Genomic DNA, 12193 nt, shown 5'->3' with positions numbered 1-12193 from the left:
TGCCATAATTTCACGGGGCTGAGATGGGAACCTGTTCCTGGGTTGCAGGAAATAGATGGCGCAGGTATTCCAGTGGTAAGACCTGGTTCGCCAACAAAACTAACCATTGAAATGGTGAGTCTTACAAAGCCATGGCCACGGCTTGTGGGCTCTGTTCCCTGCTTTCTCTCCCTGTCGATGAGCCTGCAACATTACCCAGTCAGCCCTCCGGCCTGCTTGGCCTGGGCTTGTTTAATGTTGTCTGACTTCCTACACCCCAATTAGGATAATTCTTCTTCATCTGACAACCAGTTCCACTGACACTGGCATATTTACACACACGAAATACACATGTCCTTCCTGCTCCTAGCAGCAGCACACACCCACAGAATTTGGAAAAAGTTCCAAGTTTCCCTGGAGGGGAAAAGGCAATGCTCAATATGCAATCAGAGAAATGTCATTTTCTTCTTCATCGATCTCTCTTTCTTGACAGTTTGGTAGAGTATGCCTTTCTGCCCTCCAATTCCCAGGTGTGTAGTTGAGGGCACTCGGTTGGTTGTAATGGAAGTAGGATTTAGTTCCAAAGCCTTTGGAATTTATGCAATTGGTGGAGTGCCCTCCCTGCCCACCCACTTAAACTATAAACCCTCAGAGCACTGACAGTAGAGATGGGGGCTCTCTAACTGGATTATACTGGCTCCTTCCAGCATGTTGACAGAGGAAGGCTGCTGCCCCGGAGCTCTGTTCTGCTGCACTGCATATACCCTCCACCATGAGGTGCTGTGGGTGATGGTGGTTCCAGGAATCCGGAGGAAATGCACAAGGATGTTAGTCCTTCGTTCCACCATTTGGTGATTGCAAATCTGGGCCAGTGCCAAGAACGAGACTTCAAAAAAGCTTCAACTTGGCAGTGGGGAAAGAACTTCTAGCCCTCAAATGACCCTAAGACAGCCCAGATATAAGGGGAGGCATTTAGAAATCTTTCGTTTGGCCATGCTTTCTCTGCAAGAAGCTGGGCATTCTTATTCTTTGTCAACAGAATAACTGCCTATGGATGCAATGAGAGCATCTCTCAAAAAGTGATTTTGAGAAAAGACGGAGGCTCACTGTAGGAAATTTATAGGGCTGCAGAATGGGACTGCTACTGCTTTCTAAACAGGATATCCAGAAATTCTAAACAATTCTTTTTATTACTGTTTAGGAAACCTTTCATAGCCTATTTCTGTCTCTGTGAGGTAACATTTTAATTACAAGGGATTGAGTGCAGATTAATGCCTATTCCATATAAGGATAATGGTGTGTGTGTGTGTGCGCATGCACACACGTGTGTGTACATGTGTGCATGTGTGCGTTAATCCCAGCATTCAATATGTGTTATGTAATGGCCCTACCTCCACACATCATGGAAACACTAACCTTTGCTCACTGGTTTACTCTATAGGACCACAATTTATTATGATTCTTAAGACCTTTTCCATTTTTATGTTACAGTAGTCCTGAAGACTTACTTTTTGCTTGGTGAAAAACAGTCCTTTGTGTTCCAGAACAGACTGTCATTTTCATTTCCTCCATGCTGTTTGGGCACAATATTTATCTCTGCTTCCTCATGTGTCTTCTTTTCTTACCCCCAGACTGGAGACTTTTTTGGTGAGGTTGAAGGAGCTGTGATGAACAAATTGTTAACAATGGGCTCCTTTAAAAGGTAAGGATTTTATGGCGTCCTGTGCACCTCCCCCCACCCCACCCCAAAAGGTTGCCTAAATAAAATAAAACAAACGAAGGTCAAATAAAGCAAGCCCAGACTTGACCCTGGGGCTGGTTTCTACCTATGTTCATGCTCCAGAAGATCTCAGGGAAATTCGATGCCTCTTGCATGAGTGTTAAGAGTCTTAGAAATGGCTCACAATGAGTTTCCTGTTCACCCAGCAGAGAGTTTATTGGAGGCCAGTGTTGAAGTTAGAGTCTGCACTGTGACAAGATTCTGTCAGCCTGGAGCAAGTCACTGCAAAGAAGGAAGAAACATTTTCACCTGGTCAGAAAGGAGGAGTGTATGTTGTTTCACTTTGACAAACAGGGGAAGCTTGCTAGGAACCTGGACTTCAGGGATAGAAAGGGATGTTTGAAGAATTGTTGATATATTTTTAGAAAAGCAAGTGAAAGGTCTCAAACCCTGCTCCTGGAGGAAGGCGAATTTTAGTGCAATGCTAAAGAATAACCCAGAGCACATCAAATGCCACTGTGGCAGATACCTCCTATCTGGGTGGTAAGAGCTGCTGTTGACCCCAAGTAAAGCTTGGGTGGGACGGCCTCCACACAGCCCCAGGTCCCTCAAGGGCAGGCCAGGCTGTGGGAAAAACCTTTACCCCATGAGATCAGGATGTCAGTAATGCTTCCCTGGGAGTCAACTCTGTCTCCCTTTCCTTGGCCTCCCAGGAATAATGGTGGTCTTTGAAGTGGTGCTTTAATGGGAGTATTTGATGCTGTTAAATATATAATAGCAGGAAATGCAAGGATGGACCTCCAGCTCGCCTGTGAGATCTTTTGCACATTGGCTGCCAGTTAGAAAGGCAGTCACCAGTTTATTACTACCCTACAGCTGAAGGGCCAGGAAGTGTTAACTCAGGAAATCGGACTTTGAAGCCACTCAACAAGACCAACTGAGTGCTGTGCTGAAAGCTGAGAATTAAAAAATGATGACCCAATTTTTGAAATTCCATAGCTTGTTTGTGCCAGAAGGGGGGAAAGAAGGAGTGATATAAAAAACTGGCAAGACTCCAGCATTTCTGCAATCTCTGCCACATTCACTTGCTCTCTGGCCTGCCTATAGCAGATTGTTCACTCCTGCTCAATTTCCCTTTCAAAAATTCAAGTGCAGTTTTCTTCTTCCCCGGGAGTCATTGCATACATGGAGCTGGGATTGGGTTGCTATGAAGTTTTCCATAGCTTCTTGAAGTTTTCCACTGCAGCTTCTGGACTGTCTGCCACCCAGGGCACCACTAACTTTTCATATCTTTGTGTGGGTGTGTAATTTGTTTCATGTTAACTTGTTTTCAATTTGGTGGGGGGAGGAGACGAAAGATGAAGAATGATCATACCCAGGTTCCTCATTTGAAAACATATTTTCAACTTCTTTAACAAAACTATTCTTTTTCTCTCTTTGGTATTCCTTTCAACTGGGAGAAAGAGAAAGGTTGTAGTGGCATTTTAAATTCCAAGTTTTCTTACTGTAGGGGAAAGTATGGTCAGCATGAATTTGAACTTTCTTTTACTGTAATAGAAATGAACATATTTGAGAAAAAGGAAGGTGTAGGAACTTTACTTAATCAGAATGGCCACTGCTGTCATCAGGAACTAGTTGATAGACCCACTGGGCCTCTTTGAAGGGCCACTCAGTGGAGCCAGCAGGGCAATGAGAGTTTGAGTTTGGGAGTCAGTCAGAGTGGGTTCAAGTCTGGACTCTGACATGGGCTAGCATCATGACTTAGAACAAGTCAAGTTACCTCTCCCTTCTTTGGTTTCCTTATGTGGAAAATGAATATAATAATAATAATAATGACCACCTTCCCTTATAATAACAGGCATAAAGTGCATAGCATAGTGCCTGGCATATATTAAGGGCTCAATAATTGCTAGCTGCTGCTGTGATTTTGTTGTGTGGATCTTTACTCAGTCTTGGCTTTGCTTTCTGCTTGACACCAGGTAAAATATCCTCCACATTCACACGTCTCATAACAGGTTTCCCCCAACCTCTTGTAATGGGTTCTCTAGTGTTGGAGCACCCAGCCTGCCAATGCTCACTCAAGGTTGACAGTCCTTCCATTCAGAGAAAATCTGCATTTTGAAAACACTGTAAGGATGTAGCTGGAGGTAAGTGGTGGCACATTGAAATAGAAGGAATGTACCGTATTAAACCAGACCACTCCAAACATGAAGGATGACTTGCTTTGTGACATGGGTGAGACTTGGGGAAGCTCAGAATCAGTTCACTAAGCTGAGCTCTCATCCCAGCATCCTGGATAGTGCCCAGCTGGCCCAAAGTTTATACCCAATCCTAAAGAAATTACTTTCATACACAAGAGCCCTACAAACAATCTTCTCCAGAAAGAGCCAGAAGAGAAGGACATTAGTTGTCTCTCCGCCTCCATCTCTCTCTACTAGCCCTACTTTGCTTCCTCTCTCTCTAGGGAAAGGAGTTGATGCTTGCTTGTATGGCAGCAGAAACCTGCCTGATTGTTCTGACCACTTACATGGTGACTCAGTAGTCATTACACTTGGCAGTGCCATCAGAGGGAAAGAATAGTTACTTCTGGGCTGCACTGCCATGTGGAAGGGATACCACTATTGGTGTGAACATATTCACAGCTTGAGAGAGTTTTGAAAGAGTGCTGCAGCAGGGTGTGCACAAATAACCCAAAGGGTAAAATTGGTCAGTGTTGATTTTCTTAGCTCGTCTCTTGACAGAAACATTAGACTTGACTCTATTTACCCAGGTTATATATGGCATAGTATCCAGGGGCTAAATAATATACCAGTAGCTTTGGCAGTATGAGAATGATAATAATGGCTGCCACCCTTGAGCGCCTGCCCCATGCCTGGTCTGAGTTGAGCTTTACAGATCTTACCTGTTGCATTCTTCCCAACAAATCTGTGAGACAGATATAAACAGGACTACTGTACAATTTGCGATGTCCAGTGCAAAGTGAAAATGTGGAGCCCCTGTTCATAAAGTATTCAGAATTTCAAAAGAGCAACAGCAGAGCATTAGACTAAGTGTGGGCCCTTCTAAGGCTACAACTGTGTGTGACTACACAGGTTGCATGCCTTGAAGCCACCCATGAGTATATATATGCCCATTTTATAGATGGAAATAGTGAGTCTTGGGAATGTTAATTCCTTGCCCGAAGTATCTATGTGGCAGAGCTGCATTCAAACAGTCTGTTGTCTTAGAACAGTGAGAATGTTCTAGCTTTGACCTTTTGCCCAGTTCTCTACACAATGGCCTCACCTATGAAGCCTCCTTCAGCTTCATTTGAAAGTTGAAGAAAAGCTGAGGGATTTGCTGGTTCAGCTGTGTCTTATCTGGGCAAGTGGAACTTTCAGGATGGGAAGCCAACCGAGTCATAAAATCACCCAGACTTCTTTTAACTGAAGTTGATATATCGTTAGACCAAGCTGTGTCCCCAGACCTCCCATGTTTTCTCATATGATACCATATGCCTGGTCAGCTTTTCGTGTTTCAAATAGAGAATTTCAAATACTTCTTCATTCTTATCACTGAAAGTAAGTGACTCCCCAATGAGGCACTCAGTAGGGTTTCTCATATCAGCTATTTTCCTTTTATGCTCATGTATATATCTAGGAAAACTTTGAATTCATATTTCTTAAAATCCATACTCTGGGGTTCTCTTTGCTGATGTTGATGGTGACAGATCCCTCTGGCAACTACTAAAATAAAATCTGACTTCAGAATCCTTTAATTAGAATTCATTTCCCACTCTCTTGCCTTCAGTGGTGAAAACTCAGTGTTACCAAATGTCCAAGGGAAAAATGGCAAAAATAATAGAATAGAGCTGATCACAGGAGAGTGTTCAAGGTTCCCAATAGGGCCACTATGCTACTCTGGAATTGGAGTAAGAAGATTTCAAGTCAACAGCCACATTCTCCAATATGTGTCCTTGGAAAACTTCCTCAACCTCTGTGAGCCTCAATGTCTCCATCCTCAAAATAGACACTTTGGGGGATTTTGTGAAAATTAACTAAAATAAAACATGTGAAGATGCTTTGCAAACTCTTACAAATATGAGGTAAGATTAGCCCATGGATTCGAGGCCAAATGTCTGAGATCATTCTTTCACTTTTCTCCTGTTTTTATTTTATTAAAAAAAATTTTTTTTTATCACTAATGACCCCCAAAAGGTGGTTACTACTTAGCATTTACCTCTTCATCACAGCTTTGGGTGGATCTCTGTGCCTGGACTCTACCGTGCATTAGCGTCTCTTGGGGGGCTTTCAAAACACACCTCTGCCCAGGCTGCATCCCAAGAGATAGAGAGTAAATTGGTCTCAGAATGGAGCCCATACATTGATGCTGTTTAAAAACTGTCCTTGTGATTCTTATGTGCACCAGGGGCAAGAATACCAAGTTTAAAAAGGCACCTGGGAGGTACAGGGTAGTCCAGTGGTAGAATTCTCGCCTGCCATGGGGGACCGAGGTTCAATTCCCAGCCCATGCACTTCCCAAACAAACAAGCATACAAACAAAGAAAAATTCAGCAAATGGTGCTTCAATAGCTATCTGACCTAGGACTCCTACCATCTTCTTTTCCCTCCATTCTTCTTCCTCATTTTTGACTCTAAAGCACACAGACAAAAATGTCTGATTGAAGTACTTTCCTGGGCCAAAGAACCCCCAGCCCATCTTTCTGAGGTCTACTGGGATTATCTTCTGGGACCTGCATCCTTCCCCTTGGAATGTGAAGGAAGGGGTCCATCTTAGGCAGCTTGTAGAGACTCCAGGGGGTCTCTCTGGCACTACCCCTAGTAGAACACCAAGCATGTAAACAGCAAGAGCAAAACTCAGGTTTCATCTCAGGTTTAACCTACCACAATGAAATGCTCAGCAGGCTGCTAAGAAGACATGACAACCAGTGGCTTCTCTGCCCTTTTCCTACTTCATCTCCTTCCCCCCTACAAATAATAGAACACAGCCCACTAGAGTTCAGTTGAGTTGGGCTTTAGCCTAGATATGAAGAGCTAGTTGTTAGATAAACGGGATAAGTCTGATTATAAGGACATTTGGACCATGGAGGATTGAAGGGAAAATTGAAATGAGTTCAATATGGAGCCTAAGGAAAGAGGAACAGCTTTCAAAAAATGAGTAAAAAAATAAATTCTCACTGAAGGATTAAAGAGTGACTATTGCTTTTATCAAATATCCACAACCTAAGCACTTGCCCTGGATGTTTTGCTTTTATCAAACATCTTGGGGTTTCTGCCAGTGGATCTCATCCCTTGTTCTCTATGTATGTATCTATGCTCAAGAAAAGAAAAACCAACTGGGGCATGCCTGGCCTTCAGCTTGCAAAGAATTTGTTTTTTGCTGTAGGAGCTACTGATTGTCCTTCTCCTTCTTGGTCTTTGTCTTTTCCTTTTTTTTTTTTTTTTGGAGCCTGGTACAACATGCCTGAGATCTCATCCCTCCAAGACCACTCTTAGTTTCCTATCTGGCCTGGTGAACTAATATGGTTGACTTGAAGAAATCCCTATGGCAGCTTCTTCTGCTATTGAAATCCCCTTTTAAAAAGTAAAACAGTCAGGTAGAGTTCAGAACTTGGGCTGTTTCTACCCCATCTTTGTACAGTAGAACTTCCAATGGCAGGAGACTGCAAACTTTCCCTGTCTTTGATAATTATATTACATTTCTGAGAAATGCTCGGGCCATGGAGTCTAAAAGTATTAAAGGAAAAGTCTGTTTTGTTTGGATGGCTGCTTTCCTTTAATGCTGAGTGCACCACCAATGTTTAATACTCATTCATGTAATGAATGTAATGGCTTCTTGGCTTCCTGTTGACCTGACCATTTCCATAGAAGTGTGCTTTGTCAGAGGTGGCGTTGAAGGGAACAAGAAGACAGACTGGCTTGGGCATGTGTGTTTCTGGGCCAAACTTTTTGGAATGCAGAGACATGGAAATTCCAATGGATTTCCCTTAAAAATCCTAAAGCTGCTGCTTGAGGGTCCCCAATTATAACAATAACTTTCCTCATCTTCATCATAATAGCAGGATGTGTCAGTTATTGAATACTAACTGCAGGCAAGGCATTATTCTAAGCACTTTACAGGCATTGCCTTAACTAATCCTCATAAGAACTCCATGAAGTAACTGTTGTCATTATTTCTATTTTACAAAAGAGGAACTAGAAGTGGAGGCTCAGAGTATTTCAGGAACTGGTCCAAGTTCACCCTTGGAAGTGAGTGGTGGAGATGGGATTTGAACTCATGTCTCTCTGATTCCAAAGACATACTCCCAGTCAACACACATCTTTTTCCATAGGTGGATCAGAAAATTAAAGTATTTTCTGCAGAGATTTATTTATTTATTTTTGCATTCACATTTGTCTTGCCTCAAAAGTTAGTGAAAGAAAGTCTTTCAATCAAACTTGGAGTCCATCATATTATTTAGGACTTGGTTCTGCTACAAGTAATAGGAAACTCTAAAATTATAGTAACTTTTGAAACATAGGAATCTTTTCCCCTCTTATGTGAAGGAAGTCAAAAATGCTAATTTGGGGGCCTTGTATTATAATTATGGGACCAGAACCACAACTTTTTCTCTACCTTCCTCCAAGTTGGCTTTCAAACTCAAGGTTACTTCATGGTCCAAGATGGTTTCTGAGCTCCAGCCATCATAACTGAAATCCAGACTGGAAGGAAGGGGATTCATGAAGGTCCAAAAGGCCAAGTCAAATTTCATTAAGCAGCCTCCATACAATAATTCTGCTTAGTCACATGGCCTCACCTAGCTACAGAGGAACCTAGGAAATGTGCATAGCAAAATTTCAGAGTTCTGCTCCTAAGGCAGTAGAAGAAAAGTGATATTGGGAGACTATATCCAAATCCAGCATGCCCCAGTTTTCTTCAGGCTATGAAAGTCCTCTAAACATTGAAACTGCATTCCTGTGATATCCATTTTGAAAATCTTGAGAAATGAAGCTATATACACAACCCATTGTTCCCTCCCACCATTCCCCACATGTCCAATGCATTCCTGAAAACAGATGGTCATAGTCATCAGGTAACTCATTTGCCTATGTATCTGCCTTCCCCCAGTCAGTGAAGGAAGGAGCTCTCAGTAACACCTATTGAGTTCAACTACTAATAATGACAACAACAACATCAACACTCCTAAGTGCTGATGTTTATTGAATCTTGAGTATGTATCTGTGCTGTACACAGCATCAGCATTATTGTGATGCCATTGCTGTGAAATATATACTTGGCTTGAGGAACTTGGCAGAGCCCAAGAAAGCTCCCCCAGCATCTGCATTGCTCGTCTCAAATGGATTTTGCATTAACTCTTTCGCCAAAGCAGAATTCAGCTGTTTCCCTCTATTTCCTTCTGAAATGAAGAGGTAAAAGAAATGGAATCTTTTCTATATGGGACTAATCATGATTCTATTTTACCATTTAGTTTAACAAGTAAAGCTAATTTTCATGGAAGAGCAAGTGAATGGGCAAACCAGCCATCAGCTGGATGTATTTACGGGCACCCATGCATGCTGTCCCTTGCCCCAGGATCAAAGCAGATGTGGCTAGGAGAGTAACATTATTCTCTGAATGGGGACCTGATTGGTTTTGCTGCTGGAAGGTTCTTGGCTTTCCAGGGTTCCATTACTTCAGAGGACCCACTGGTTCTGGGGCCCTCACATTTGTTTATCAAATCAAGGTGGCCCAAGGATGATCCTAAACTCTGGTTCAGATGGCACCTATTAATTGATGAGTCAAGGAGAGTACCTGAATATGTCCAAACTAGTAGTGGGCCCCAGGAGGATGTGTCAGGTTATATGAGTCCTTGTTCAAATTTGGAAGAGAAAAAACAAACACACAGGAGGTAATTCTAAAATGCATGGCTCTCAACTGACTGCAACATTAAAATTACTCAAGGAACTTTAAAGAGATAACTTGTACCCAACCCAGAACAATTAAATCTTGGGGAGGGAGAAAGTCTGGACATCAGTATGTGTGTGTGTGTGTATATATATATATATATATATATATTTTTTTTTTTTTTTTGCATGGGCACCAGGAATTAAACCCGGGTCTCCAGCATGGCAGGCAAGAACTCTGCCTGCAGAGCCACCATGGCCTGCCCAGTGTGTATACTTTTTAGGTTCCCCAGGTGATTCCAAAGGGAAGCCAGAGTTCAGAACCATTATTTTAAGCAAATATGAGAGAATCGAAAGTAAGTTTATGTCCTATTTTCCAGATTCTTCAAGATCCCCATGAGATCCTTAATGAGCAGGATATCCCTTGGGATTCTATGCCCGAGAAGCCCTAATTTGGAGTGCAAGAGACTCAGATTGCAATCCCAGACTCTCTACTTAACTAGTGTGGTAATAACTATGGAATTAGTTTCCACACCTATAATATGTAACTGTTTCTCTATGACATTTCTGTAAACTTACAACTGCTATAGTAAAAACACAAATTATATATATATATAAATATAATCATGGGGGAAGATGGGAATGTAGGGAAGTCTAGGACTTAGTCGTTCCACCAAAGCACCTATTAAACAGGCAGGGACTGAACAGAAACAACTGTTCTGGGGCTTCAGGGGCCATAAGAACACTGCATAGCACCCAGTAAGGAGATGGAGGAAGAGGCTAATGAACAATGACAAAGAGCAGTGAATAGCTCTTTTCTCATGGCCACTGCCAAAACTCATTCCCCACTCTCCAGTCTCTGGCTAGCTGCTGCTGTCAGAAAGGGGGCATAAAAATCCTCTTCCTCAAAAACAGTGGTGGTCATGGTCAAGCACTGATCATGGCTGTTGATTCATGACTTTGGATTGCTGGGTCCCAGTTCTGAGCTACTGTTTCAACCTGCCCAGTCAAAGGCTGTGGCAACCATTGATTCCTCCCCCACCCTGACAGGGGTAGAGATTTAAAGACATAATAACTCTTCAGTTTCCTGAAGGGCACCATCTCTTGGGTAGGCCAGGAAAGCACAGATTTGGGGAGCTGTCAGAGAGGCTTTTGACACCCTTCCCAATCCCCTCACTAGGGTACATTGGAGCCAGTCTTTGCCCCCTTCTTGGGTCCCTGGCCGAGTACTATCTGGGAGATACTGACAAATAACTTTCAGAGAAAAGTCATTAAGATAATCAGATGCCTAGATATTAGCAAAAATTTACAGGAAAGAGAAAGATATGGCCCAGTAATGGGAACAAATGAAAATGTAAGGAGAGACATAGAATTTGAAACAACTAATCAAAAATTTTCAAACAAATCTGATCAATTCAAGGAGATGAAGGAAAATTGGCTAAAGAGCTAAAGAATTTTAAGAAGGTATTATAGCATAAAGAAGAATCTGAACATATAAAAAGAAACATAAAAATCACAGGGATTAAAGACACAATAAAAGAGATTAAAAGTATACCAGATACATATGGTAGCAGATTTGAGCAGACAGAAGAAAGAATCAGAGAACTACAAGACAGGGCAATCAAAATCATGGAGACAGAAGAACAGAGAAAAGAATAGAAAAAAATGTGTAGTGTCACAGGGAGCTCAATGACAGCACAAAATGTACACACATATGCATCATGGGTGTCCCACAAGGAGAAAAGAAGGAAAGGGGGCAAAAAGAATATTTGAAGAGATAATGGCCAAAGATCTCCCAATTCTTATGAAAGGCATAAATACACATGTCCAAGAAGTGCAACATACTCCAAACAGAATAATCCTAACAGACCTACTCTGAGACTCAAACTAATCAGAATGTCACTTACCAAATATAAAGAGAGAATTCTAAAAGCAACAAGAGAAAAGCAATTCATCACATGCAAAGGAACCACAATAAGACTAAGTTCTGATTTCTCATCAGAAATCATGGAGGTAAGAAGACATTGGTATGGTATATTTAAGTTGCTGAAAGAGAAAAATTGCTAGACAAAAAATTCTTTATTCAACAAAATTGTCCTTCAAAAATAACAAAGAATTGAAAATATTCACAGATAAACAAACTGGGAGAAGTTGTCAACATGAGATCTGCTCTATAAGAAATACCAAAGGGAGTTCTGTAGGCTGAAAGGAGAAGATAAGAGAGAGAGGTTTAGAGAAGAATGTGGAAATGAACATTATCAGGAAAGGTAACTAAAAGTATTAAAAGAGACAATAAAAAGATATGAAATATAAAAAACAAAGGATAAAACTGCCTTTACAGTAATAACATTGAATGTAAATGCCCCAATCAAAAGACACAGATTGGCAGAATAGATATATAATCGATATAAAAGTAAGATCCCAACTATATTCTGTTTACACAATTCACCTTTGACCCACAGACACAAAGAGTTTGAAAGTGAAAGGCTAGAAAAAGATATTTCATGGAAACAATAACCAAAAAGGAACTCAGGCAGATATATTAATATAAGACAAAATAGACTTTAAAAGCAAAACTGTTAGAAGAGATAAAGAAGGACATTATATATTA

The 12193-nt window shown here is 41.5% G+C and overlaps 1 protein-coding gene across 1 annotated transcript in view; it reads left to right on the top strand.

Moving 5' to 3' along the window:
- The window catches only part of CACNA2D3 (calcium voltage-gated channel auxiliary subunit alpha2delta 3), a 987429-nt gene that overhangs the window by 872181 nt on the left and 103055 nt on the right, over positions 1-12193 (top strand). Inside the window, exon 30 of the mRNA XM_077128978.1 lies at positions 1611-1681. Coding sequence (XP_076985093.1) covers positions 1611-1681 — 71 coding nt within the window. The remainder of the gene's footprint in view (positions 1-1610; positions 1682-12193) is intronic.

The sequence above is a fragment of the Tamandua tetradactyla genome, chromosome 15 (genome assembly GCF_023851605.1).
Source record: "Tamandua tetradactyla isolate mTamTet1 chromosome 15, mTamTet1.pri, whole genome shotgun sequence".
NCBI classification, from domain to species: Eukaryota; Metazoa; Chordata; class Mammalia; order Pilosa; family Myrmecophagidae; genus Tamandua; species Tamandua tetradactyla.
The sequence above is the reverse complement of the archived record's forward strand: the minus strand, read 5'-3'. Positions and strand labels throughout refer to the sequence as shown.